This window comes from Letharia columbiana, assembly GCF_014066305.1.
Source record: "Letharia columbiana isolate WasteWater2 chromosome Unknown Sc0000010_s0, whole genome shotgun sequence".
Classification (NCBI taxonomy): domain Eukaryota; kingdom Fungi; phylum Ascomycota; class Lecanoromycetes; order Lecanorales; family Parmeliaceae; genus Letharia; species Letharia columbiana.
The window spans coordinates 418,441-444,537 of NW_023501047.1; the positions used below are offsets into that span (position 1 = coordinate 418,441).

Here is a 26,097-nt window from a genome sequence, read left to right on the forward strand (position 1 = left end):
GAGCAGAGGGATTGGAGATCAGTTGTGGTGTGGCACGTTGGACGTTGCATGGACAATATTTGCGTAGGCGGTGTCCACATAAGTGGCAGACCCCATATGATTTGGGCCATCTCGTCTACGCACCGTTGATCTGACATGCTTATGCGAGGATCGCCGTGGCAGGACCGCGAGGCGTTGGCTGAGCATGGCTCTCGGATAAGGTAGGCACGGGAAGGGTCAAAGGGAGAAGGGCGTAGTATTTCAATCTAGATGCTGAACAGCCAAGGACAAGGAACACTTCAAATGCATGATAGCATGCACGAAAAAGACCTGTCGGGATTGGACGCTAGTAAGGACTGGGTCATGTTGCCCGTTTAGGTGGAAAATAGGAACACGGCCAGGCTTGTCCATAGCATTCCTGAAGGATCTACCTATTATATACTTGCAACTCATCGTTAAGGAATCATGGACCAACCTGAAAGCTTTAAGGCGGGGATGCCACCGCCTATAGTGCTGGAAAGCCGGGTCAACAAGAGGATTGTAGATCTAAAGATTGTGTCGAGGCTGTGTATGTAGGGCGAAGATAACGGACACGATCGGATCTACATGTTTGCTCCGGCTGCTCTTGGCAAGCATGCACACAATCTATTGCTCCATTTTTCTCGTCGAAACATATTATATCTAGGCCTATATTTATTGCGAGGTGCAGCATCCTCAAGCGCCCGATCCCTGCTAAGCCTTACTTTAGCTTTTATGCAACCACCTTTGCCTCAGTCCTCAGACGCTCCCTACACCCCGAGCTTGCCCTACTTACAGAGGTCCACCAGGTCTGCACCGAAAGTCCTGCACACGCACTAGTGCAGCCCTAACCCTACTTTCGGAAAGCGGCCCTATAGAGGGGAAGCCTAGAAATATATTTTCACAGCGCATGGATGGGGCTTTGGGTACTTCTTTTGGCTTAAAAGGGGATAAAACCCCCAGAAACCTAGCTAGGGCTAGGTGCGATTCCGAAGAACTCCAGACGCATTGTCCAGGTAGCCCTTTAGGTGGGGCGTTATCCGAAGTCTGAGCGCAAGAGTCTTGGCGGGTGCAGGACTTTCGGCGCAGACCTCTGTAGTTTCACGAGGAAACGCACAATACTACGGAGGTTGCCACCGAAAGTCCTGAACATACGCTAAAACCCTTGGCATTCTTGGTATTTCTAGCATTTTAGCAAATTTCTTGAATAGCTTCATAATCTACATACGATGTTTCATATAATTATATATATACTGATTTGCTGGTTAGCTAGATTATAGAGTCACTTATCCCCTTCTTTACGACCCTTTTAATACTCGTTATCGCCTCGTAAACGAATAACTTCGATAATATATCTAGATATACGCTACTATCGCTACTGTGCACACAGTAATATCACAACTATATACCTCGTATATATACAGTAATATCGCTACTATGTACTTTATATACATATACTCTATATATATAATATTAATATCGCTACTATATAAAGTATTAATATTTAAGATATTTAAGATATTTGCTAAGAATACCAAGGGTTTTGAAGCCCTAACCCTAATGTTCAGGACTTTCGGTGGCAACCTCCGTAGGAAATGCGCAATTTTACAACCCGATAAATACGACGTAACATCAAAATACCTACTTTCCACTAAATCAGTATATATGAAAGAATAAGGTAGGGCTGAGCTAAAAAACCTTGAATTTGTATATGCAGTCAATTATAAATTCGAGTCCGCTACGCTTTTTTATTAAACTGTCTGAGTCAGCCCGCTAGCCCTCTCGAGCGTTCTTATTAAAAAAACTAGATATATCTTATTTAATTTTAAAATAACTTCTTTTATTTCTATTAGAATCTTTTAATTTTTTTTAAATTATAAAGCGCTATTTACGCTTTTTAACGATTTAAAATTTTAATCTTATAATTATTTAAAGATAAAGAAATTAAAGATCGCTTATTAAAGATCGCTTATTAAAGATCGCTTATTAAAGATCGCTTATTAAAGATCGCTTATTAAAGATCGCTCTATTAAATAGTCTTATTTTAAAAAAAAATAGATATTATTTACATTTAAAATAACTTTCTTATTTTTTATTAAAATCTTTTAAGTTATTTTTTAAAGTATAGAGTATAATTTATTTATTTTAATATTTTAAGAATATTATAATTTAGTCTTATAATATTTTAAAGATAAGAAACTTAGATATCGCTTATTAAAAACTTATCTATTAGTTTCTATAAATTTAATTTATAGATTTAAACTTTTTTTTTATATAATTATTCTTAAAATTCTCTTTTTAAAAACTATATAAAAGTAATTCGCTTAGAGATAATAATTAAGCTACTATTATTATAGATAAGTAAAGTTTTTATAATAAGTAACTATAAAGATATTTAAGATATATTAAAAGAAGATAAAAATATAGACCCTAAACTTATAATTGGCTGCACATACAAATTTAAGATTTTCAAGCTTAGCTCTATCTTATTCTTTTATATATACTAATATCTAATATCTAATATTAGTATATATAATAGAATTAGTATATATAATAGAATAAGATAGAGCTAAGCTTAAAAATCTTAAATTTGTATATATAGTTAATTATAAATTTAGGATTACTACGCTCTTTAGTTAGATCGGCTAAATTAGCCCGCTAGCCCTCCCGAGCTCCCTTATTAAAAATTTATATATAGAAGTTTTACACTCTGAAATAACCAGCTCCCTACGGATGCTGTTACTTCATAATTTCGTAAATTATAGAGCTTAGTTTACGCTTTCTAACGATGTAAAAATTTCGAAGTTTAACCTACTATTGGTGGATTAAATAGATATTTAAATATCATGGTAGTCACACCAGACGCGTCCGGGATCGGATAATAATCCTTCCACCTATTTGTGTAACCATTCTTCTTCCACCATTCTACCAATTTACCAATATGAACATAATCGTTCTCGATATCCCTCGCGGAAACATTACTAAACGCTTCAGACACGTATTCCTTCCGTTCGTCTTTTAAACCCCTTACTGACGCCCCCAGGCCACCCTCGACGAATCCGCTACTGCTAGTAATCGAGGCCGCAAGCGAGCTCAACAGCTACCTACTACTGCTCATAAACGCGTTAAAAGACCCTTCAAAAAAGAGCCCGAACGGATACGTCCTCCCCTACAGATTCCTCCCAAGCCAGCGGTAGTGCCTTCCAACCCAGCGATGCTACCTCTCAAAACGCGTCTTCCTCCCCTATCCATTCTTTATCACCCTATTTTAATCATGTTTCTTCTATAATTCTACCAATCCACCAATTATGAATATATTCGCCCTCGATACCCCTCGCCCAAATATTACTAAATATCTAAGGCACATATCCCTTCCGCCCGTCTTTTAAACCCCTTACTGACGCCCCCAAGTCACCCCTCGACGAATCCGCTACTACTAGCAATCGAGGCCGCAAGCGAGCCCAACAGCTACCTACTACTACTCATAAACGCGTTAAAAGACCCTCAAAAAGAGCCCGAACGGATTCACAGCCATCGTCCTCCCCTACATACTCCTCCCAAGCCAGCGATACTCGACCAGCCGCTCAGTCAACACTACCTACCCTATCAGCTTAGCAATCCACTCAGTCAGATCGTCAACCAGTCACTCAGTCATCCACTCAGTCAGCCACTCAGCTAGCCACTCAGTCTGATACTCTACAAGAGAAGGAGTAAGAGGAGGAACTACAACAGGCAAATGCGGAGAACACTGCGGAGAACACTGCGGAGAAACCAAGCGGCAACAAGGCCACCATCGTCAAGAACACGGCTCAGCTCTCCAAGATCCCACGTCATATACTCTCCACGGTTCCACATCAAATCATCACTCAGCAAGCGGAGAACACCACTGCAACTTGGCCTATTATCTCTACTGCATTAATATAGTATATTACTACAATAACGTTATAAGAGGAGGATCTACTGCGACGATTATAGCCAATTAGACCTCTGCAGAAGGAACATCAAACGATACATATTTGAACGAATTGAAACCGTCCGATATCTTGCTCTGACAGCTATTTCATTATTCGAAAGATTTCACTGCGGCAGGAGATAATGTGGGATTCACACCACTAATTGGCATGTTATCTCCATTTCTTTCCGGTATTTTAATACTTCTTGCCATAAGAATATGGCCTTTCTCTGTTTTTTGTGGGCAATCATTACGGATCCATCCTCCACACTCGATACACCTTCCTAATTAGGCCTTAGCGCGCCTCTCTCCGTACATATGTGCCTGTATACCACATAGATTAAATCAATTTTATAGTGGTGGAAGTAGGTCAAAAACGCACAGCAAGCGATCAGAGTTCGATTTGACTTAGGGCTAGGGCTAAAATTCGATTTGACTTGAAAAAATCCAACTTCATGAATTTAATTCATAGGCCTTTACTTGTTAATTCTTAATAGCTTAGAAGATAAAGAAATAAAAAAAGCGATTTATCGACGGGTTATAATATTTTAACGTTATATAGCGATTTAACGTTATATAGCGAATATATTTACTTAATAATAAAGAGTAGAATATTAATATAGATTCTCACAAATAAAAAGATAAGTAGAACTCGTCTATGTTGATACTTAATAATATCAGGACTAGTATAGATGCGATACTAGTATAGATGAGATAGAACTAGAATAATAAGGCTATCGAACTATGTAGATGAGAAGGAGACATGATATAGTAGGGGATGTCTCCGCCAAGGCCCGCTAGCCATAGGGCTGAGTGATGTGTCAAGGGTACGCTCATAACACTACCCCCTCTCTCAAATAGCCATGGCCCCTATGGCTGATAGACCGGAGATGCAGGCCCATTACTTACCTTATATCTTCAAACATTCATAGTTCGTATAGTCCTTAACTAGAGAGGGTTAAGATCCAGAAGATATAGCCACATCTTATCTACGTATCAGTAAGATTCTCTAAATCCTTCTCCCGTCCAGCCTATCTATTATAGGCCTTCGAAAGAACTAAATAATTTCATCGCATACATATATATTATACTCGCTGAAAATCTATAAAAATAAAGAACTTTTAGTATTCGAGACTTTTAATATAATACTCGTTCTTAGCGACGATAGTAGTAGTATTAAGCTTTATATAAATTCTTATATTAGCCTCGTCGCTAGCTAGAGGTATAGCGAGTATAGAGAGTCTAATTTAAAGAAAATCGGTAAAAGAATAGATAAGTAATAATTATAATTATCTTAATAATCTATAATAACTCTTAAGTCGATATTTTAGCGTAAAGAATTTTAATAAAATAATATAATGTAACTAATCGAGGGCTCTCGAATCGAATTAAATCGAATCGAGTTATAGGCGCTAAAAACTCTAATTCAATATCAAGTAAGTTTCTCTATAAGATATCACATAGTCGATATCGATAGAGGCTATCGACGGCGATAGTAAGGTCTATAGATAGCGTACTATAACTTCGAAAGATCTTTACGTATATAATAATAAGGGAAGCTCGCTTAATAGATTTAATATAAAACTATTAATAAGTAATATAGATCTAGAAAATCGATTTCTTAATATAAAAAAAGAAGGTTATTCTAATATCGAATAGTTTTAATTCGTTTAAAAATACGATATTCGAAGTATTATCGAGTCGCTTATAGAAAGCCCTAGCAACTAAGCTCGTATACTTCGTCGAAATCTATATCGGGCTTATAATATTTACTATGCTTTTATATATAAGCCTAATTCTTATTTATAAGATTCTCTATCTTAGTAAGACTTAAACTCTATATATTAAAAATAAGACGAGTTATAATTAAGTATTCCTTCTTTATATTAGTCTCGACCTTTACTTTTACATATTACTCCGCGAATCTTTTAGCCTTCTTCTCGATAAACTCCTTAATAGATTATTAATATTAAAGCTATATTCTTATAATATATTTCTTTAATTTAGATATAATTTAATCTCTTATTAATAGATCAATTAAGTCACATAAACGAAGTTCCGATTTCTTTCGTATATCGTTTATTAGACTATTATTTCTAAGATCGTTAAGACTATTATTTCTAAAATTACATTCGATATACTTAATAAAATTATCGTAGAATTTAAGAAATAATTAACTTTCTTAGCTTATTTTATCGTAAGTATATTAATAGATTTCTCTAAGAACGAATAAGAGTATCTTATACACGTTGCTTAAATAATTTAAAAGATTATCGACTATAGAGTACGAGCGATATCGTCGTCTAATAGATATATATTAACTAACTTCCCCTTTAAGTCTCGCTATAACGTAGATAATTTTAAAGATATCGATAAGAAAATAATTATTATTATAAGTAAGCTTATCTTAAATTCTTATTTTTTAATTATCGAATAATATTAAATTAATGTCTATAAAGATAGATAAATCTAATAGTCTTAGACTAAGTAATTATCTAACTAGCTATAAAGAGATTAATTAATATCGATATACTCTTAATATCTCGAAATCTTATAGAGTAGATAATAGTAAGAACGGAGGCGAAGTAGAGATATTAGGCGAGTTTCTGGCCCTACGTCTCCTCTTAATTAATATAAAATAAGAAAAAGGGGAGTAGATAGAGAATACTATACCCTCAATAAAAAAAATTATTAATAGATAAAAAAAAAAAAAAAAAAAAAAAAAAAAAAAAAAAGTAAATATCTTCTATTATAAATCGTCGTATATAAGATAAGACTAGTCGCGATAACTATAAAGATATTTAAGATATATTAAAAGAAGATAAAAATATATATATTATATATACTAATAAATATAATATCTAATATTTAATCTTAATTCTTAATAGCTTAGAAGATAAAGAAACGAAAAAAGCGATTTATTAACGATTTATAATATTTTAACGTTATATAGCGAAGGTATTCACTTAATAATAAAGAGTAGGCTATTGATATAGATTCTCAAAAATGAAAAGGCAAGTAGAACTCGTCTATGTTAATATTCAATAATCCTACTTTGATGAATCTGGGAACCCTATGGTTGGCATGTCATGGTAGAGGATACATTTCTCATCCGAATTCCTCTTGCATTATCAATGATAAGTCAACCGTGGAGTTGATTTCCAATTCATCATTCGACAACAGCTGTTGAGTTGGCAAATTCTTCAACAATGCGTAACCCTGGAATTGATTGGTAAGCAAAAGGAGAAAAGGCGACGACTCTTCTCCCCCTCTTGCCCAATCCTTGCTTCTCCATATGGTCTGGGTCTGTTAATAATAGGTACCTGTAGCTTCTTCTCAAAGCCGGCATAAGACTCAGTCAAAGTTTTTCACGGCTCAGCGGAGAATAGAAGTGCACAGCCTACAGGGGTCCCTCGGGTGACAGGGTTAATCTTAGGCGAAATGTGGGGAAACTCCCGCCGGGCGAACTTCGGAGCTTGTTCATCTCGAACGAATGACAATGACAATGACTCAGGCAATAAAAAGATATAACAAACACCTCCAACTTCCATTGATACCTCTGGAATCTTCAATTGATCAGCTTCTTGCTCAATAAGCCCGCTCGCAAGTACATGTCGTGCACAGAACTTGGATAATTGACCCAAGCATCGCCCTTCTCTTGCAGGCACCACAGAGCATCTGGTGACCTCTTCGTTTGGCCCAAATCTTTCAGTGGAGCAGCGCGGAGACTCGGAAGCCATTGGTCTCCATAACGGAACACAGGCCGAAAGGCCTGAACAATTAGCATGTCATGGAAGAAGTCCGAGAGGTTGATGGATACCATCAAACACTACTCTGGTTTCCCGGCCACTGGAGTGAGCTTGAGGCAGATGGTGCAGTTTGGTGAAAGACCATCCACAGGTACGAGTACACTGGGGAGTAACGGCCACATCTTCTGCTGACTGCATAATAATGTAGGCACCCTCTTCCGCGCCTCCCAATTCCTCTCTGAAGAGCTTCCCATACGCTTAGCACATCGAGTCCAAGAACTTGGAGATCTGCCTGATGGACTGAATGATATACCCTCGATCCAAAAAGTCCAGGATTGGTATTCGCAGTCATTCGAAGTAAGATAATCTCAGGGTGGTCCGAGTACCACCACGAGACCTTGTTGACTGACTCATCGCCAGGACATCACTACACTCCCAAGGCCCAACCTACCGTCGGATGTTCGAGAGCGACTGCTACGGCCAATGAAGCAAAACGGGCGAGATTCAAAGATATTGAGCCAGACTACACACAACCCTAGTGTCAAACAGGGCCAGTACAGGTCGCAACAGACGAATGGTAATTCCAATGGTGGGGGCAAAGGTTCTTCTAGGAGGTACTATGCGTCTACAGATGATGAGGGAGACTGGCCGCCGGAACTCAATGACTACAACAAGCGCTTCTCCAGGACCTTGGAAGGAATCAAGAGGCGGCATGACAGTGTAGTGACCACCGTTGCACAGGGCATACTCGAATACAAACGGAAACGGCAACGGATGCAGATTGATAACAATATCCAGTCTTTCCTGGATCGATTCTACATGTCTCGAATAGGTATTCGAATGCTGATAGGTCAGCATATCGCCCTTACAGACCAAAAACAAGCAATAGAACCGAACTACGTGGGTATAATATGTACCAAGACGAACGTGCGGGAACTTGCCCAAGAAGCTATCGACAATGCTCGATTCGTGTGCGAAGATCATTACGGCCTTTTCGATGCACCCAAGGTTCAGTTGGTTTGCAAAGCAGATCTCCACTTTATGTACGTGCCAGGACATCTGTCACATATGTTGTTTGAGACTCTCAAGAATTCGTTGCGTGCAGTCGTCGAGACGCATGGGCAAGACAAGCAGGAATTTCCTGTGACCAAAGTCATCATTGCAGAGGGTAAGGAGGATATAACGATCAAGGTTTCGGATGAGGGAGGTGGTATCCCGAGATCTTCCATACCGCTGGTCTGGACGTACATGTACACAACTGTGGAGACTACGCCAAATTTGGATCCCGACTTCAACAAAAGTGATTTCAAGGCGCCCATGGCTGGATTTGGGTACGGTTTGCCCATCAGTAGATTGTACGCGAGGTATTTTGGCGGTGATCTGAAACTCATCAGTATGGAAGGGTCAGTACTTCGGAAAATCGCACTTCAACCAAGGTATGATTACTGACTTGGCCTGGTGCTATAGATACGGCACAGACGTCTACCTCCACCTTAACAGACTCTCTTCCAGCTCTGAGCCTCTCCAATAACAACTAGCAGTCATGAGAGGTAACGCTCAAGGATTGACGATGAAGCTAGCAGCGATGCGATCGCGGTTGAGAACCCGAGAAGTCAGCACAAGAAAGCAGGTTGGTGATACTGCAAGCCTGGTCAATGAGGAAGAAAGGCCATTGGAGGACGCGAGGCAAGAGCTGTAGCGAGCATCATTTTCTGCAGTCGATAGAGTAGAGAATGTTGTATATTGTACATAGACATTGACTGATCTACCACTGTTGGCCTAATTTAATACCATTGCATCATAGCGCATGCCTCATGCTGGCGTAACTCATACTGATCATAGTCGTCGTAGCCGGTCTTCCCATCTCACCAGCAACCACCGTCCTAACCATTCCCAGCTGTCCTTTTCCTGGCATTCCCCTCAGTCCTGCGTATCCTCTTTTGCTTCTCCACCCTCTCCCTCTCCCTCTCCTTCCCCTTCTCGTCACCCTCTCCCTCATCCTCCCACTCCTCCTCTCCGCTTCCAGCCTCGAGTCCATTCATGATCTTTTCGAGCCTCAGCCTCGTCTGCGGGATACTCTACCTCCAATCACCATCAATCAGTCATGATGTCCACTAACGAGCACTCGTGCTTGACCAGATGCTCACTCAGAACCAGTGAATGACAGAGATCGAGGAAGCAGTAGATGACAGCCATGCGATTCCCGCAACGGTGAAAAGAAAAAAATCAAACACACCTCCCCATACGTGTGACTGTGCCACGACAGTTGCTCCCAACTCCCCAGAACCATGGCAGCCCGCTCGCGCCGGTCACCCTCCTGCCGCATCTCACCCGTCCGCCTCGAGGGAGTCGGATCCGACGCGTCGTCTGCCGCGGGGGAGGAACCGGTCTGATATCCCCGTTTGAGATCCGAGGCCGGGTTCGGGCCGAGGGGTGTGTTCGGAGGAGGAGGCATTTGTGAATGAATGGGAGCTTTGGATTTGGAGCTCCGGGGTCGATCGGGAGAGGAGAGGGTATTAGGAGAAGAAGAAGGAGTAGAAGAAGGAGAAGAAGGAGAAGAAGAAGGAGTAGAAGAAGGAGAGTATGGATGGGAGCGAGGAGAGGAGAGTCGAGGTTGTATGCGTATTGGGACCGTGTGGTACGCTTATCGAACGGGTTTCGCAGTACACGATTGATCACCTTTTCAGGTCGGTGTGCCCTGCATTAGCCTCCGCATGCCGGCGCCCGGGCGGGGATTTCAGGTCGGGAACCGTTACCCCAATACCGGGGTTTTTTTAATATCCGGACAAGTATTTAGGTCTAATTGTGTAAGGTCGCACTATACCACCACTGCGCAGCTTGACGACGAGGACGATTCCGAGGATGGGTTCAGCTGTGAAAGTGTAGAGGTGTATCGGAAAAAGATGTTGCGTACCAGGACTGTTTTCATAAAGGCCTTGGTTTAGAAGTTATCGAGGGATGCGGAAAGGACGTGCTGTCTCTCAATACACTAACATCCGGGTATTAAAAACATCCTGAGTACGCTAAGGTACAGCTAGGCTCGGCCCAGCTGCCGGTCTCTCAGCCCCACGTCGATGAGCTCGCGAGTCGCGATCGACTTTGATCACTGACTGGCGCCAGAGTTCGGCTCTGTTATAAAGGTCTCCACATTTATATGCTCCGACAACGGTAGTTGTTGTTCTTCTTATCAAGTGTGCAATCCTGCAATACGTCTTGGAAAAGCGTTCCGAAAGAAGTCGGACAACTACAAGCAGCATCATATGAAAGCTGAGGGGAGGAGCTTGATGAAACGATCTTTGATTGTTCAGCCGCATGATCGTGCATATGGACTTTCCTATCATGTCATTCATGTACGCCTCGTCTTTCCATGGCGGCTATAAGTTTCGGACTGCTATCCAGACCGTTCGCCCTCATCAGATCCTTAGACGATGCTAGCGGCTAAATCCCTGAAGACTTATCCAACGTCGGGTATCTTGCGACGCTTCAACGGAAGGAAGAAACCTACTCAGCCAACCAACCAATCTTGATCTCTTTTCGAATCCTTGAACTGTCCAGTAGCAGCTGAGCATCATCCTGTCGATCTTTCAAGTCTCGGAAGCTTGGGAAAGGAGTGGCTACTCGAGCTTTATCTCCCCCATTTGTCCTTCTAAAAGTACTTCCTCACATTTTGCGAAAACATCATAATCATAGTCGTGGTCAGTTCGTTCTTGGTGTGTAGACGGAACGGCTGTGCTCCCGGTGAGCTTTTTCCAATTACTTTCAGGCTATGCAAAACGTACCTGATCCTGGCGGATCGGCATACTTCTTAAGCTCCTGCTCCACTTCTTTTTCCCTACCGGCCCTAACCTTTGCCATGGTCTGGGTTCTGGAGACCCGGTCTTTTCTGACAAGCCAAAACAACTGCAGCCGTTTTTCGATCGTCGCAGGATCATGAACGGATCGGAATAAATGGCCTAGCGCCCCAGCGTCCTCCATCGCAGAGTTGGAACCCTGCCCACCGAACGGCATCATCTGATTTGTCAGTCATGATCGCTTAGCTTGGTGCATTGTGAAAGGTCGACACACCGGATGGGCAGCATCCCCGATTAGAATGACTCTGCCATTGTACCATGTAGGTAGGGGTTCGTGAACATAGAGCGGCCAACACTTTACGTGCGAAGACTGGCTGCACAGCAGGTCAGCAAATTATTATGCCCAACGTACGTACGCAGGTGTTGCAACATACGAAATAATCCGGACAATTCCTGGATTGAAGTGACCAAACTCCTTGAGCATGGAGTCCTTCATTGCTTAGGGCCCCCACCAATGAATTTAGCTTGCGGTGCAACCAGAAATGTCGATGGATTTCAACTTCTAGTCTTACCTTCGGTTTCCGTTTCTTCATGATCCGCTGGTCGTGTCGGATGAATGCCTACGAAGTTCTGGACTTCGCCGCTGGTGGCTTGATTAGCATGAGGATCTCGGTAGTGCGGTTCAACAGTGAGTAACCCACTCCCGACATGGATACCACACCACGTGACGTTCACTGATGGTCTCTTTCGCGTCGATGATGAGAGAAAGCCCTGGACTTCTAGCCTCGACTACCTGTGCAAGCTTTGCATCATCCTCCAGCATTGTTGTATCCATCAAGAACCTGAACGCGCTCAAGCCGCTAGCGGACACCTTGGTATCATGTGTCAAAACGGTGCCTCGCAAGACCGAATGAAGTCCATCAGCGCCTACAATCAGGTCTGCAGCATGACGTGAACCATCCTTTAGCGTAATTGAGCCATCTGTCGAAGCATCCACCACCTGTGCTCCCAGCCGAAGAGTGACTGGTTTCGAGCCTGGTGTATCTTCGCTAGTTGCCAAACGAAGGAGCTCGTTGTGCAGGTCCACGCGATGCACCGACCAAAGAGGAGCGCCGAACCTTTGCTCAGCCATGCTCAGGTCGAGACTGGCCACACGCCCCATCGAATCTCCGAGTATCGTGTCCCATTGTACCATTTTGCAGGCGCGGGCTCGCTCGAAGGAGAATCCGAGACTTGAAAGGACTCGACTACCATTTGGTGTCAAGACCAGCGCAGCACCCACCTCGCCCGTGAAGCTTGACCTTTCGAAGATCTAAACAGAGCAGTATCCACGATCAGTAGGAAGGACAACTCAGCTGGCCGCTAACCCAACCAGGATGAGCATCATCGTTTCTCTACCAACAAAAAGCCAAGAACAATAAAAATGCAATCTGCTCAACTCAATGACGACGGGCAAGAAAGAAACACTCGCAAATTCTTTGAACCTACCTCGACATCGTGTCCTGCTTGTCGCAGCGATGTAGCCGCGCACAGACCTCCAATACCTGCTCCGACGACAATCACTTTGAGAGGCATAAGTTTAAGGGACTTTGATAGAAACAACCTGATCACATGTATATAGAAGAAGAAAAGGGGTTGAGCCTGTCTGGTATAGTAAGACTGATTCAACCCTGTTCTCGTCGTTCTTCTCAGGCTTTTTATTCTTCATTGCTTACTTTTTGTGATGAGTGAGCGCCAAAGTCGCCGTGCATTGATTGGCTAATCTCCTCCAATGAGGATTCTCCATGTATGATGATGTGCTTGACTTCTGGGAGGCTTACTACTGCTACGTAGTTTCACTGGGCATGGGTTGGCCCCGGGCAGCGGGGATTGATTTCACCGCGACAATACTTACGCTAAAGCAAAGTCTGACTGCAGCGTACCTTAGACCTTAGGGATGCGCTGTAAGCTGACTCAACCGACTTGCAAGTTGCAATCGAATTTGTCCTCAGAAACTGACATGGTAAGACTTGGTAAGAACTGGTTCTATTAGAAGAGACAGATCTCGTGACTCTGTTCGAGCAACAAGAGCTAGTCTGTTGGTTGACTGGCGTGTTGCGATATCGAAAGGCTGTGCACTTACCGACAATCTTGACGACAAATTGTCTGCCTGCTCGTTTCTATTTTAATCAGCCGTCTCTGTGACGTTTTCCAAGAACCTTGAAGACTCGCAGCCTTGTAGCCTGGCACTGATAATACAATGCTTGCTCTTTGACTTCAAGTTCTCGGGGCTACGCCCATATAACGAGTGGCCATGACCCTCATCGTGAACCAGCCACTACTGTACAATATGGCAGATAATCAGGCAGACAATCCTGAACCGAGAGAAGGTACCAGTAATTCTGAAGTAGTTTCAGTCCGATCAAGGGCATCTAGTGTCATTTCGACCGGGACAAAATTCAGCATTTCCACCTTGCCGCAAGGGCATTTTCAGATTGACGATGTCCTCGAAGGCAACGCTGCTCGAACTACCTCCACTCGGCCTGGATCCATGTACAGCATCCGTTCCATTGCGCCCTCTCTACCCCCGTATGAAGACCAAGCACCCAGGCCAGCACCCATCCAAACCTCCGCGCCAAGCGGCAACGACTCAGAGCAACCGCCAACTCCATCGACTGCCGACCCCGAAAATGCTCTCAGTATTCATTACGGCCGTGTCGTGCGCACCATCGACGAAAATCACGCCCGTCAGCTTGCCCGCATCTATGAGGCGCATGATCAACAGTTGAAAACCCATGTGCAAGAACTGGCCGCAACCCGAGAAGCCGTCGACCAAGCTTATCGAAAAGAATGGAAGGCCAACAATCGCGAAATAGAGCGCATTCGCGAAGAGGCTGCTGCTAGCGTTGCTGAAATGCAGAAAACGCTAGATCGAGACTTAGAGAGAGGTAGGGAAGGGTGTGCTGCGAAAGTCGCTGCACTGGAAGAGCGAATTCAGTCGCTTTCTATTACTCATACCAAAAGTCTAGCGCGTATCCAGCAGGATGCTACTGACCAAGTTATTATGCTTCATGAGGAGTATCAGGCGACTATCGACAAGGCGAGGAACGCTATTGAGGACCTTTGGGAGGGAAGGTGGAACGATCGTACGAGACTTGCTGCTGAGGAGGCGCAGAGACGCGATCTGGAGAGAGATGCAGAGTGGCTCAGGCTAATTGAGAATACGCATCCAGAGCTTCTGGATGAGATGAGGACTGCGATGGAAGCTTCTCGTGCGAAGAAGTAAGCCTTTGCCAACGTGGGCTTTACTGCGGACAGCTCCGACGACAGAAAACATCCGTCGTCTCAGGTTGTCTCTAAGCAAGTCTAGAGCTTTCGAGGTATGCTGAAAGTGTCTGGCCATCTCGTCATCAGTGGTTCTACCTTCGACGCTCCACCTGTCCACAAACTTTTGGAACCTGCGCGGGAATGTTGGACACCTAGCGTCTAATGATATTTATATACCGATGACCCCGTAGCCTTCAACTTTCACCACTCCGAGCCAACCGTGATTTCGGTTGTCATCTAGACTGCAAAAACGAAGATTCAATCTGAGCCAAACCTTGAAAACGTTCGAGGCAAAGTACAATGTCGCACTCTCTTCCTCCAAAGGCTCCTGCGGCCCCCGACTTGGGTTCAGTACCACTAACCTTAACACTAACAGATCCCCGATCAGCATCATCAGGGTCAATGCGATCAGGCCTAGGGTCTTCAGCTGTAGGACCATCTAGCTCAACGCATTCCATCCCAGCGCCACCAGCGACAAGATCTCCCTCGGGCGGAGCACCCTCATCTGCCCTCGCTGCCCAAATTAACTTGGGACTTCCCACCTTCGTCGACCTTGCCAAGCGCTTGGACCCGTGATTTGATGGCAGAGTTCCATGAGAAGAAGACGCAGCAGCGGGCTGCTCACACCCAGGAGACCCGTCATGTAAAGCAGACCTTTCGCGCGCAGGTGCTTCTGCACAGAGAACGAACTTTATGCCCATGAGCGCGAGCAAGCGATTCAAGTACGGGAGGAACATCAGGGAAGGAAAAGGCCTTGGTGCCGATAAGGAGTACTTCACCATCGAGAACGACTCAGGCAGCTGGACTGTGCCGAGCAGGGAGCAATTCAATGATCGTAAGATCAGGAAGAAAGTTGAAGGGAACAAAGGGTCTGGAAATGAGCTTTGAGAGCCAATGATTCCAGAGAGGAGCATCATGGTCCGACTGGGAAGCCCAGACACTGGAAGCAGCGCCGTGGTGCCTGACCGGGATATGGCGGTGTGACAAGGTGGTCAAGCTTCAATGAGCGAAGACGATGGTCTCTAGGAGGACGCTTGGAGAGGGACGAGTAGGTACAGGCGTCTTGGGCAGCGTTACGTTCCTGACAAAATTTCTGTGAAAACTGACTACGTTTTCGAACGACATCGAACCGTCTATTCTTTCGCAACATGGGAGGCAGAACCCATGCATCGTGGACGGAGGGTTTCTCGTGCCCGTCTATTCTAGCATAAATGCCTGAAAACCAGTGAGTATGTGCGAGCGACGGGATGGATGTTGATACGTGGTGAGCCGCCGACTTCGATATCAGCCAGATCGAAACGAAGGAGCACCCCCCCCCCCCAAACTCTTTTCTTCTCATCTCACAACGCAAAACACTCCATCTCACACCCTCTCAACCCTCCAACCTACCTCCTCAATCAACAGCAATCGTCCGCCCCAGGTATCCACTTTCCGCAAACCCAACGGCAACGCATACCCGGTACCCTACCTCGCTCACCTACCGCCGCGAGCCAGAATCCAAAAAAAAACCCCCTCCCCCCCCGCGGACCGTCACAACACGCGAAGAGACCAAGCCTGCCGAACCGATGCCTCCCGTGAGACGCTTGCTGGGACGGGATGCAGCGGTCCGCGCATCGAGATGCTTGCGCGGAGTAAACGCGAGCGTGGGAGGAGATGTCGACGTGTGCGGTGGGTCTCGACATGGGAGTGTTGCGAGGATGGGGTACGTGAGCGGATTGGTGGGCATGAGGATGGCGGAACTGCTTGGGGGATAGTGGAAGAAGCGTACAGTTCACAAGATGGGGACCGGGCCCGAGACACAGGCACGAATGGTGTTTCTACGAATCTGGCGACCGTGATGGGGGGGAGGGGATGGGATTTGGGGAGCACGTTGAACGTTTGGTTGAGAGGTGTTGGGAGAGGGTCGGTGTCGTTCTGGAGTGGACGGTGTGCTTGTTCTTCAGAGTGGGTTGGGGCTTGAGGAGGAAGAGGGAGAGGGTTTGAGGATTGAAGAGGAGGAAAAGGGGGTCGGGGTTGGAGTGGGGGATATGGTGGGTGTGTTGGCGAGATATGAGGAACGGGTGGCTCGAGGTTCGTACAGAGGGTTATTGTCATCGAAGAAGGTGCATCGGAGGAAAATTTCCCGGTTTCATTCAGTCGCTTCTATGGGTATGGACGCTAATAGCATGCATTAATGATCAATTCAAGAAAAGTCTCTGGATGAGAGAATAGGTCGGCCCAGTGCCACGTCTCTACCCAAGGCTGGAAGGGTTCCACCATCATCGAGCTCTGTTGGAAAATGTCAGGTTGTCTCGCATCATGCGCAAAGAATGAGGATCATACCACAAAGATGGTTCGTAAAGCTGGTCCACCAGAGAAGGAAATGGACAGTCATGGGTATCGTAAACCGTCGAGAGGTATCTTAATGAGTCAGCATGCATTCCGATTATGCCAGGAGCGAGGGGAAATACCATTGAACCGCAGAAAACATATTGCGTCCCTCTTGGAGCGTTCTACTCCACCCCCTCCTCATCTTCCATTTCCTTCGCGACAGCAAGAACATCTTTCTGCTTTCGGTATGACAGCTCCCAGAGTGCGAGACCGATAGCGTTATGCCTTTCTTTGACAGAAGCATGTGCCTTTTCCACCTCTTCGAGAACTTTCGAAGCATCATTCACGATCGTCTTCTCTTCCTCCTTGCCGTTGGTGAAGCGGTTCTTAAGCACAACCCGCGTCTCAATGCTGCCGTTCCACGACTTTCTCCGTTGCGCTGTTGTCAATTGTGAGATTATAGACGGGCGAATATTCTCAATGGTATCGTATGTATGATCTGCGTCTGGATCTGCGTCTCCCTCCGGGCAGAGCTGCTCGATTTGCGGGTAGCTAACCCGGTAAGAACCCTCATATGTCGACCATGTGGGGCTCCTGAAATCCAGTTGAGAGCCCTCTTTGAAAATCATGGTCAAATCCAACTCAGAGAAAATATGACCGTCTCCGGAGCTGTCAGCCTTGTAGACATCTGCCAACCACCCGTCTGCGCTGTCGTAAACCGCCGACTCCCATCCTAGCATCGCACCGCTCGAGATGAGAGAAGTGATCCAAGGTACTCTCCTTTTGTAGCTGCTAGCCGGTTTGTTCTGAAGATTTTTGAGGCTGTCAATGAGAGCTTTCCCATCTGCGATGATCGTTTCGGAGCAATTTCTCTGGAATAGTAGTCCGTCATCGTCAATCATTGAAACAAGGGCAGTATCTTTCCTGCGAAGTGATATTTCTCGAAAATTCTGCAGTAGGACAACATAATCTTGGTTGCGCTGAAGGTCTTGATTCACACGAGAGATGTCATCGTGGACACTCTCACTGCGGATCCGAGAGGCGGTTGCGGCCTCTTTCTGTCTGCTGACTGCACTGATCATCTTCTTCCCAGACTCGAGTGCGAGAAGATCTTCGAAGCGGTCCCTCCAGTTGAGGTTTGGAAATTGTTGCTCCAGATTGAGGGGCGAATATTGACTACCAAGTATGTACCCTAAGGGCCACATGCGTGGGCTTGCAAAATAAGTAGCCACATGGAGTTTGGCGCCATCATACCATGACAAGTTTTTTGTCCAGCTATACTTGCCCGTCAGCATTGCGTTGGTGAGTCCGAAATCCAACGCCTAAAAGATAATTCAAGAACAAGCAAAAATATTTTGCACCTACAACGCGTCTCAAGACCTGTGAAAGAGGTCTCATGCAAAAGGAAAGGACTGCAAAGTTACATACTCTTCTGCCCAAGAAGCAGGGGCTCCGCATTTATCACAATTGCCTTCGGGTGGAGTCCAGCCCGTAGATTCAGAGCTTGGAGTAGACGCCATTGTCAAGAGCAGTGCACACGGTAAACACTGACTTGGTCTATCTGGGATTTAATAGAAATGCTGTCATGATATGGTACAAAAGTGTGGTATTGGAATATGCATTTTATCACTGCAAGAGATAATGAACTTGAGCAAACACAAACAGATGAAAGGTAGCGTGACCTGTCAGACGAGAATCTACCATGCGGCCCCTCCCGCCCCTTTACCGTATTGAGGATAGGGCATTGTCGAAATACCAATACCTGCGCGTCCGCCGATCAGTCTAGTTGTTGGGGATATTGAGTTCGTATTAGGTTCGATTCCTAATGGCGCTGGTACAATGGTGTTGCGATGCTTCTTATTTTCTGTATCATCATTGCAATTTGCAAGAGCACAGGACATGCCTTACTACCCCAGTACACAACATAGAACTGGACTGGAGCCTTGTAAAGCCTGTCAAAGTCAAAGGGTCAATAGTTTTCAATAATCAGGCCCATAAATAACAGATGAATGCAAACCTGAGACACAAGATTGGAGACAAGTGGAGATGTTTGATTCTATCCCGCTCACTCTGATTCAGCACGGTCCTGAAACTTCACAAAGTAGATACATACTACACCAAACATATGGCCTACCCGATGGTGGAACTACCGCTGCACCAACGAGGCACAGACAATTCAACAAAGGCTGGTTCCAACATTCAGGCAGTACGACGAACAGTGAAGTTGCGCCGCCAGGGACCATTGATTTACCGCTGTTCCTCTTCACCTTCAACTGGATGCAGCTGGTCAGATCCTTGCCCGCTTGAGGCTGACTATAATCAACGGCATTCCTCGACACCTTATCCTGGAATTTGGAAGCTTTGTCGCTCGGACCTCCGTTGGCTAAGTCGCAGAGAAATGCCATGGTGGCTGGGAGATACTGTGAGCGTAGCGCTGTAATGATTGAAGACTATGGACAGCATCCATGGTCTCTAAGACTGTTGCGTTGCGGAGTCGAAAAATGCGAACGAGATTAGATCCAGGGGGTGATGGATAGGCAGACTGAAGAAACTGCGACAGTTATGGGTGATGCTGATGGCACCAATCTGTGCTAAGGATCCCCAACGCTGTGATCAATTCGCTCGTTTTACAATTTTAGCAAACATTCTGCAAAAACCAGAGGTTGTACGGTAGACAAGTGTTGCAGGTGGATTGTAGCTCATCTGAACGATCGTAAATTCCTGAAGCTCAAAGGTTCCATTCACGAGGAGACTCATCGCTTCGCCATCCATGAACCCATGAACATAGCACTCGCCGACAAAAGACCAGCTTTCGCCGACTGGGCGGAGAATGTAGAAAACGTGGCCTCCAAGGAGGAGACAAATCTCATCGCCAGGCCGAGTTTCCCCCGGAGCCAAGCACATGTAGCCGTTTTCTGACAAGACAAAACTCCTACCAACTGTTGCGAAAAGAAGAGAGCCCCATTCAAGTCGCCGCTGGGGTGATGCGGGTTGTTGTGTGTAGTCTTTTGTAGAACGCCAGAAACTCCAATCAATACTGTAGCCTCGCTCCCTCAGAGGTCCTTTCTCGGCAACGTCGGCCACGATGGTACGGCTGAAAGCCTCAAGAATTGTCTCGCCAGTTGGTTCGTAAACACCTTGGAGGTTCTCCGGCTGCCATCCCTTTATGACGTCGCTCTCGGAGTCACGATTTGCACCTTGGTAGTATGGAAGACCGGTGGCCACAGCCTTGCCTATACAGAATCCTTCAGTAACGAGCTTCGGTTTTTGAAGTTTTGAGAAGGATAGATGACGTTTCTGAGACGTAACATCAGCACTAGAGGAGTAAATGCTTTTCGCTGCGGGATCTGAAGCGCAGATACTTGGTCTGTGCTTTGAAAGATAGGCTAAAGGATGTCTAACGCTAGGATCGCGCCAGTTCGGGACCCACGAAGGTAAGTCGAGGTCCCGCGAGGAAGGATTGCAATAGCCCAAACATTCAAGAGAACCTCGATGCAATATGCAATGTTCAGCCACTTTGAGGTAAACTGTCGGGAGATCTAGAACGTAATCGCAAACCAAGATTTCGGTCAAGGCTTCGGTGACTAAACCCAGCAATGCGTATACCTTATCCCTTGGGTCTGTAGCCTTGTAGTGTCGATAATTGGCAAGCGTTCCCAGGAGATCTGCTTGATACTTCCCACCCCCAACCAATCTTTGAAGATGGTCCAAATTGAAGAGCCCGCGCATAGAGGTGGTGCCGAGAGCACTAGTGTTTGGGAAATACACTTTCAGATCCGGTCTTTGAATGGCATGAGAAAGAAATTTGGCCGCAGCAATAAAACTCCACCAATCGATCTTAGAGTCTCCACACTGGATAGTCTTCGTTTTGACGGGTGCCGCCGCCTCTTGAACCGTCCATACCCGTTCGAACCAATCCCGAGTAATCAGGGATCTGAACGCTTCTACAGGTGTAGTATCACATTTGGAGTTGCACTCATCCAAAAGAGTGGACAAATCAGCTAAACTCTTACTCCGAAACTCCGACTCCGCATCACTGAGATTGAGCGCCTGATCTGACCAGTATGCTGAGATTATGGATGCTAGCGCTAGCGCTGAGGCGCTTCCATCTCCTTCGGGCCCAAGCCAAATCAGGACTCCTATGGACCGCCCATATATCTGCTGCATTTTTCGGACTTGGGCGCTCTTCTCCGCAATGTCTAGCTGGTTAATGCATATAGCGTCAATCCAAAATGTGCGAGTCTCCTCATGTGAGCGCAAATGTTGCAGGGTTTCATACAGACTTTGCGTAACACCCATCTCTGTTTGGTCTATGAATATTTTGTAGCCTTTTGAGTGTTTGCCCCAGACGTACGACAGTGCACAGTATAGCGGAGGCTTATCCAGATTTATCGCCCTTACTTCGCACTGAATCGGCGATGAATGATCTCCTGGTAGTATATTGACCACTCTAGTCATGTTCAACAATGGTTGTAACTGTGTGTACTTGAAAAACCCTTGTGATGCCATCTCGGCCGAAGATTGGGCCAATAGTGCGTAGTGTCTTTGCTGGAAAAATCGATGACAGATCTGTTGGGGCTGAACTCATAGGTAGCAGTCCAAGGTACGAGTAGATGGTAAAATCAAGTGGTGGTCGCCTCGCGACCAGGCGGCGGAAATCTTCCGCTACGCATAACATCCGGTCTCACAGGGCGGAAGCATGGAGGACAGCAGTGCCAATGTCTCGTGTACGAGTATGAGCTTGAAGATGACGAACCTAACTCTTGGCTCATCTCTCTGCTGAAGGGTTTTGCACATATTCAGTCGTTTTGAAAGATTGGTCGACGTTTCGCTAAGCGTCAGAGAATCTCGAACCGGGTGGATTAGAAACGTCGCTCTCGACCATGGGACAGAATACTTCGGGAACGATATCCAGGTCGGAATCACGGTTCCATAATCTGTTCTCTACCTGTGCACCCCCTCTGCCAGAGATTGAGCAACCAAACATTTTCAGCTTGTACAATATAGCTTGAAGATCCTGCTTGACGCTGCAAGTTCGTCAATGGTCACAATCAAGAGACATTGCAAACCTCAGAGGCAACTTTGATCCTAGGCGGGAGATCGACGCGCTCGTATCATTGATCATTGTGCGAGTCCCTGGACTCTACGTGTCGGATTGTAGTGTACACGAAGAGCACATTGGAGAGCTCATATCACGCCATGACAAGGTCTCCACAAAGGCAAAGATAGGGTAATAAGAGAGAGGCACGCAACACTGAAGGAATAGCAGAAACATAGACATCAAACATTCAAGGGGTTCGAACAGCAAAGTGGGGAGGAGTGATGATCTGTCATGGACGAATTGATCTCCCTTGTGAAACATGTCATGTAGAGGAAGATGGCATTCTCCTTGCCACGAGAATCCTTTGGCCACCTCACAAAGGGATAGATAGAATTGTCATTTCTTTGCCACAATCTCATTTCTCTGCGTCACAAAGAAAAAACAATTGCAGCCAAATCGACAAAGAGACCTACCTTTGTTGCTTGCCACTCAAAGGAAAGCACTTGGAGATGGTACACTGGCAGTCGAGTGTGACAGGCTTTTCACTTCCCTTATCCCTTGTACGTCGAGAGGCGATGACATTGAATGACATTGAATGACATTGAATGACATTGAATGACATTGGATCTTGAGTGCAATCCCTGTTTGCATCTTCCGACTTTCAGCATATTAGTGACGGTGTTCCACCCTCAGAGCGACTTCTCTCATCTCGGTTGCTTCACCGAAAACACTCAGCTTCAGGAAGAAAAGACCGCAACCACAATGTGTCAGAGTAATCTTCAAGTCTCCACCTCATGTGGCCACCAGCAAAAAGTCCACCCCCTCCAGCATTGCAAGTCCTATTCTCACACGCGAAATCGCTGTGACGGCACCGTCTCCGTTCTCCATACAACCACAATCAACGCCGCCCCCACCCTCTGCGTGCGCTGCGCCTCTCGCATCGAAGCGAACATAGTCCGAGAGCTGGACCAAATTACCACGGAACTAGAATCAAATATCGCAGAGATCAACCACGGTTTGTGGGTCGAGAGAAATCGTCCCTTTACTTATGTCGCACTAATTTTCGAGCGAGCGAGGCTGAGGGAGGCGTTGAAGGGGTTCCAGGAGGAGATGGAGGAGGAATTGGTCGAGTTGAGAGAAACGCATGGTATGGGTCGGTGGGATCGAGTTGCTGACCTTCGGGGATGACGGTTGGTTCACATTTCGGGCACTTGCGGATTGAGGCAACAAATAGATGTTCAGCCTTTTCTTTGTGAATGAATGAATGGTTTTTGAATTACCGCCTCAGATCTCTTTCTTACATTGCAGGGATGGTGTCGTAGGCCCCGCGCAGACTGATAGCCAACATATTACGGCTGCCCGTCCGCTTCATACACATTGTCTGAACGTGTATCCAACTCTCCAAGTTGCTTCTGATTAGAGCCGAGCTCCTGACGCCTCGCCTGAATGCTCATCTCGTAGCCTTGGTATATTCCCTTTGCCTCTCTCACTTTCATAGCAGCATAGATATCATCAGTCACTTTCTGCGCGCGAAGCCGCTGCTTACGTTCCCGATAGAGCAGTAAGGCCAAACATGAAAGCAGTAGTACGCCTAGTGGTACGCCGACTCCCGCTCCGATTGCCGCTGATCGATTAGATGACGATGCAGGCTTAGAAGATGAAGTGGTCGATGAGCTTGCCGATTTCGAAGCCGTTGCAGGTTTCGAGGAGGTGAATGCGGTGGCTGATGTGGAGGCAGCTGGAGTGGATGAAGTTGCAGTCGACGCATTGCTTACCTGGGCTACTCCGAAAAAGCTTCCGATGCCAGGGGCATTCATGGTGAAGTCAGAGGTATCGCAACAGCCAGCCGCAGCCTGCGAGCTGCCTTCCACCGCTCCACAGCACCAAGTGTCCGTATAAGAGCCACTATTAACAGGGCAGGGATACAGGTTGCTGAAGCTATGTATAGAATCTACCGTTGTGTCAGCGCAGGTGATGTTGCTCTGGAGAGCGAGAATTGAGTACCAGATCTACACGAGGGACAACATGATTCTGACGCCCAATTCACATCGGTGCAACCACCGCGGTAGGCAAACCCAGAGCCACCGAAACAGTAGCCGGTTGTTGAACAGCCGTCCCCTTCAGCGCAGCATGCACTGTAAACCCCCTCGGCGACAGATGCGTTGCATGGTTGATAGCCCGTAGCGACCGATTTATCAGGATAGTAGCATGTAGCCTCTATTAGGTTGACAAAGGAAAACCACACAACGTGTACAGCTGCACGTGACGACTCCCGAAAGGTATGCATAGCGAAGAACGCCTGCGAAAAGGGAGACTTTGTGAGACAACGGAACTTTGAGAGAGGCAAGCAAGACAAAGCAGGCATGAGCACTTGATGACAACTGCTGAAGGAAGGGTAGTACTTATAATTCGATCTGCCCTGATCAAGTAAAGCAGTCTATTTTCGTGTTACAATTTTTTGTAACCTTGCGGAGTCAGCTCGGCCTCATGCTCTCGGTCAATAGCGCCGATCGCAGCCTTCGGATCAGAATCTATGCAAAGCCCAGGTCTTTTTGAAACTTGATCGTCTCTATGAGGAAGTGGAGGGCCCCATTAGGCGCTGAATGAAGGATGTAATGGTTATCACAATAACCAAAAGAGCAAATTCAAATCCTTCGTTTCAGACTTAGAACGTTCAGGCAGCGTGCAGGCAGAGGTGAAGGAATGAAGACGAGACTTTGCGTCATACATCTCTGACGCCCAAACTTGTGACAGAAGTGCAGGATAAAAATGACTGCTTGAGATTGATTCCCTTCCCCAGTTTAAAAGTGCCACCAGCGCGTAGAGAAGAGCGCGTGCTGCCAAGTCTATTTTCGGGTGGGAATAACAGTACGAGTATCCAGATAGAGTAAGTGATCCCAGCAGCTAGTCCCTTTGTGACCTAGCGCGATGCTTCTGGCCGATTTGCCAGAACTCTCGATGTGTTCGCCGTCGTGATTCTTAAAAAAAAGCGGGATGACCTACTTGATATACTATTGATGTCTTCCAAGCGAACGTTATGCTAGGAGCTGCGGGAAATGCTACGAGTATGGCGTCAGGAAGAAATGCCTCTACCGACTGGATCTCTCTTCACCAGGACGTGAAAGCTGGTCCAAGTTGGGCGCTGCATCCCGCCAGTGTTACGACACCTGTTTGAAACACAGCAACGAGATTTGTGGAAGTTTTTTTTCACTCTTCCGTCGTGGGTGGCCAAGTGCTCCTGTTCAATACCATAAGTGGGTTCAGGAGCCTTGGGGCCTGAGGGTGGTGCTTGCTTGGGAGCTGGCCGTGGATGCATTGGATTTCGCAAGGGAGCCATGGTTTGCTGATGGAGTTTTGCTTGCGGAAGTCAGAGATTAGCAAGATGTGTGGCGTATTTGGGACTAATTATACGCAAATGGCGATCAAAACCTCGACCAACAGGGAGACATGAAGCCGCTCTGGAACGATCTTGCCTCTTGAAAGGACGCAGTACTTTGCTCTTTGTCAGCCCAACTTTACCGTTCGTTCATCTTTCTATATTAACCAAAAGCGAGCAAGTTCTAGTCTTGTAACAACAACTACTTACTTTTCTCTCTTAAATCCTTCCGCCACGCCGATACGCCTAAGAAGAACACTCTTTCAATTCCCCTGTTGAATAACCTGACGAGCCTCCGCCTCCAATACCTCCATCTGAAATTTTTTCCCCTTCAACCACGTTCTCGCCTTGCAAACCACCAGAACCCAAGTCTCCCTCTCCTGGCCCATCTTTTCCTCCAGAAACGCAATAAACACCAAGGTGATCCAGTACGATTCCCTCTTTTTACACAGGACTTTTTCCTTGATACCCAAGATACTGGTAAGCTGCGTCGCCTCAGTCCAGGAGCCCTCGAAATCATGCAGCTCAATGATTGAAAGGCACATTCTCACTTTCGGTAGCAACATGTTTGTTGT

At 46.0% G+C, this 26,097-nt stretch overlaps 11 protein-coding genes across 11 annotated transcripts; 4 read left to right on the plus strand and 7 right to left on the minus strand.

Annotated features, from left to right (window-relative positions):
* Positions 1 to 18: 18 nt before the first annotated feature.
* Positions 19 to 186, minus strand: HO173_004004 (uncharacterized protein; the record flags this gene model as incomplete). The annotated part of the gene is made up of 1 exon (XM_037305928.1): positions 19 to 186. The coding sequence occupies one exon, from the start codon at positions 184 to 186 to the stop codon at positions 19 to 21; it is 168 nt and encodes a 55-aa protein (XP_037167121.1).
* Positions 187 to 7,734: 7,548 nt separating this feature from the next.
* Positions 7,735 to 9,229, plus strand: HO173_004005 (uncharacterized protein; the record flags this gene model as incomplete). Its single annotated transcript, XM_037305929.1, has 4 exons — positions 7,735 to 7,849; positions 7,907 to 8,055; positions 8,119 to 9,101; positions 9,166 to 9,229. The coding sequence occupies 4 exons, from the start codon at positions 7,735 to 7,737 to the stop codon at positions 9,227 to 9,229; spliced, it is 1,311 nt and encodes a 436-aa protein (XP_037167122.1).
* Positions 9,230 to 9,241: 12 nt separating this feature from the next.
* HO173_004006 (uncharacterized protein) lies at positions 9,242 to 9,397 on the plus strand (the record flags this gene model as incomplete). The annotated part of the gene is made up of 1 exon (XM_037305930.1): positions 9,242 to 9,397. The coding sequence occupies one exon, from the start codon at positions 9,242 to 9,244 to the stop codon at positions 9,395 to 9,397; it is 156 nt and encodes a 51-aa protein (XP_037167123.1).
* Positions 9,398 to 9,581: 184 nt separating this feature from the next.
* Positions 9,582 to 10,153, minus strand: HO173_004007 (uncharacterized protein; the record flags this gene model as incomplete). Its single annotated transcript, XM_037305931.1, has 2 exons — positions 9,582 to 9,776; positions 9,935 to 10,153. 2 exons carry the CDS (start codon positions 10,151 to 10,153, stop codon positions 9,582 to 9,584), a joined length of 414 nt encoding a protein of 137 aa, XP_037167124.1.
* A 1,159-nt stretch (positions 10,154 to 11,312) lies between these two features.
* On the minus strand, positions 11,313 to 13,064 carry HO173_004008 (uncharacterized protein; the record flags this gene model as incomplete). The annotated part of the gene is made up of 7 exons (XM_037305932.1): positions 11,313 to 11,425; positions 11,478 to 11,709; positions 11,764 to 11,863; positions 11,924 to 11,987; positions 12,062 to 12,132; positions 12,191 to 12,801; positions 12,978 to 13,064. 7 exons carry the CDS (start codon positions 13,062 to 13,064, stop codon positions 11,313 to 11,315), a joined length of 1,278 nt encoding a protein of 425 aa, XP_037167125.1.
* A 718-nt stretch (positions 13,065 to 13,782) lies between these two features.
* Positions 13,783 to 14,754, plus strand: HO173_004009 (uncharacterized protein; the record flags this gene model as incomplete). The annotated part of the gene is made up of 1 exon (XM_037305933.1): positions 13,783 to 14,754. The coding sequence occupies one exon, from the start codon at positions 13,783 to 13,785 to the stop codon at positions 14,752 to 14,754; it is 972 nt and encodes a 323-aa protein (XP_037167126.1).
* A 274-nt stretch (positions 14,755 to 15,028) lies between these two features.
* Positions 15,029 to 17,169, minus strand: HO173_004010 (uncharacterized protein; the record flags this gene model as incomplete). The annotated part of the gene is made up of 2 exons (XM_037305934.1): positions 15,029 to 15,468; positions 17,118 to 17,169. 2 exons carry the CDS (start codon positions 17,167 to 17,169, stop codon positions 15,029 to 15,031), a joined length of 492 nt encoding a protein of 163 aa, XP_037167127.1.
* Positions 17,170 to 17,287: 118 nt separating this feature from the next.
* On the minus strand, positions 17,288 to 18,625 carry HO173_004011 (uncharacterized protein; the record flags this gene model as incomplete). Its single annotated transcript, XM_037305935.1, has 2 exons — positions 17,288 to 18,380; positions 18,534 to 18,625. 2 exons carry the CDS (start codon positions 18,623 to 18,625, stop codon positions 17,288 to 17,290), a joined length of 1,185 nt encoding a protein of 394 aa, XP_037167128.1.
* Positions 18,626 to 18,802: 177 nt separating this feature from the next.
* HO173_004012 (uncharacterized protein) lies at positions 18,803 to 19,510 on the minus strand (the record flags this gene model as incomplete). The annotated part of the gene is made up of 2 exons (XM_037305936.1): positions 18,803 to 18,867; positions 19,219 to 19,510. The coding sequence occupies 2 exons, from the start codon at positions 19,508 to 19,510 to the stop codon at positions 18,803 to 18,805; spliced, it is 357 nt and encodes a 118-aa protein (XP_037167129.1).
* A 208-nt stretch (positions 19,511 to 19,718) lies between these two features.
* On the minus strand, positions 19,719 to 21,614 carry HO173_004013 (uncharacterized protein; the record flags this gene model as incomplete). The annotated part of the gene is made up of 1 exon (XM_037305937.1): positions 19,719 to 21,614. One exon carries the CDS (start codon positions 21,612 to 21,614, stop codon positions 19,719 to 19,721), a length of 1,896 nt encoding a protein of 631 aa, XP_037167130.1.
* Positions 21,615 to 21,988: 374 nt separating this feature from the next.
* Positions 21,989 to 24,045, plus strand: HO173_004014 (uncharacterized protein; the record flags this gene model as incomplete). The annotated part of the gene is made up of 2 exons (XM_037305938.1): positions 21,989 to 22,020; positions 23,709 to 24,045. The coding sequence occupies 2 exons, from the start codon at positions 21,989 to 21,991 to the stop codon at positions 24,043 to 24,045; spliced, it is 369 nt and encodes a 122-aa protein (XP_037167131.1).
* Between the last annotated feature and the right edge of the window lie 2,052 nt (positions 24,046 to 26,097).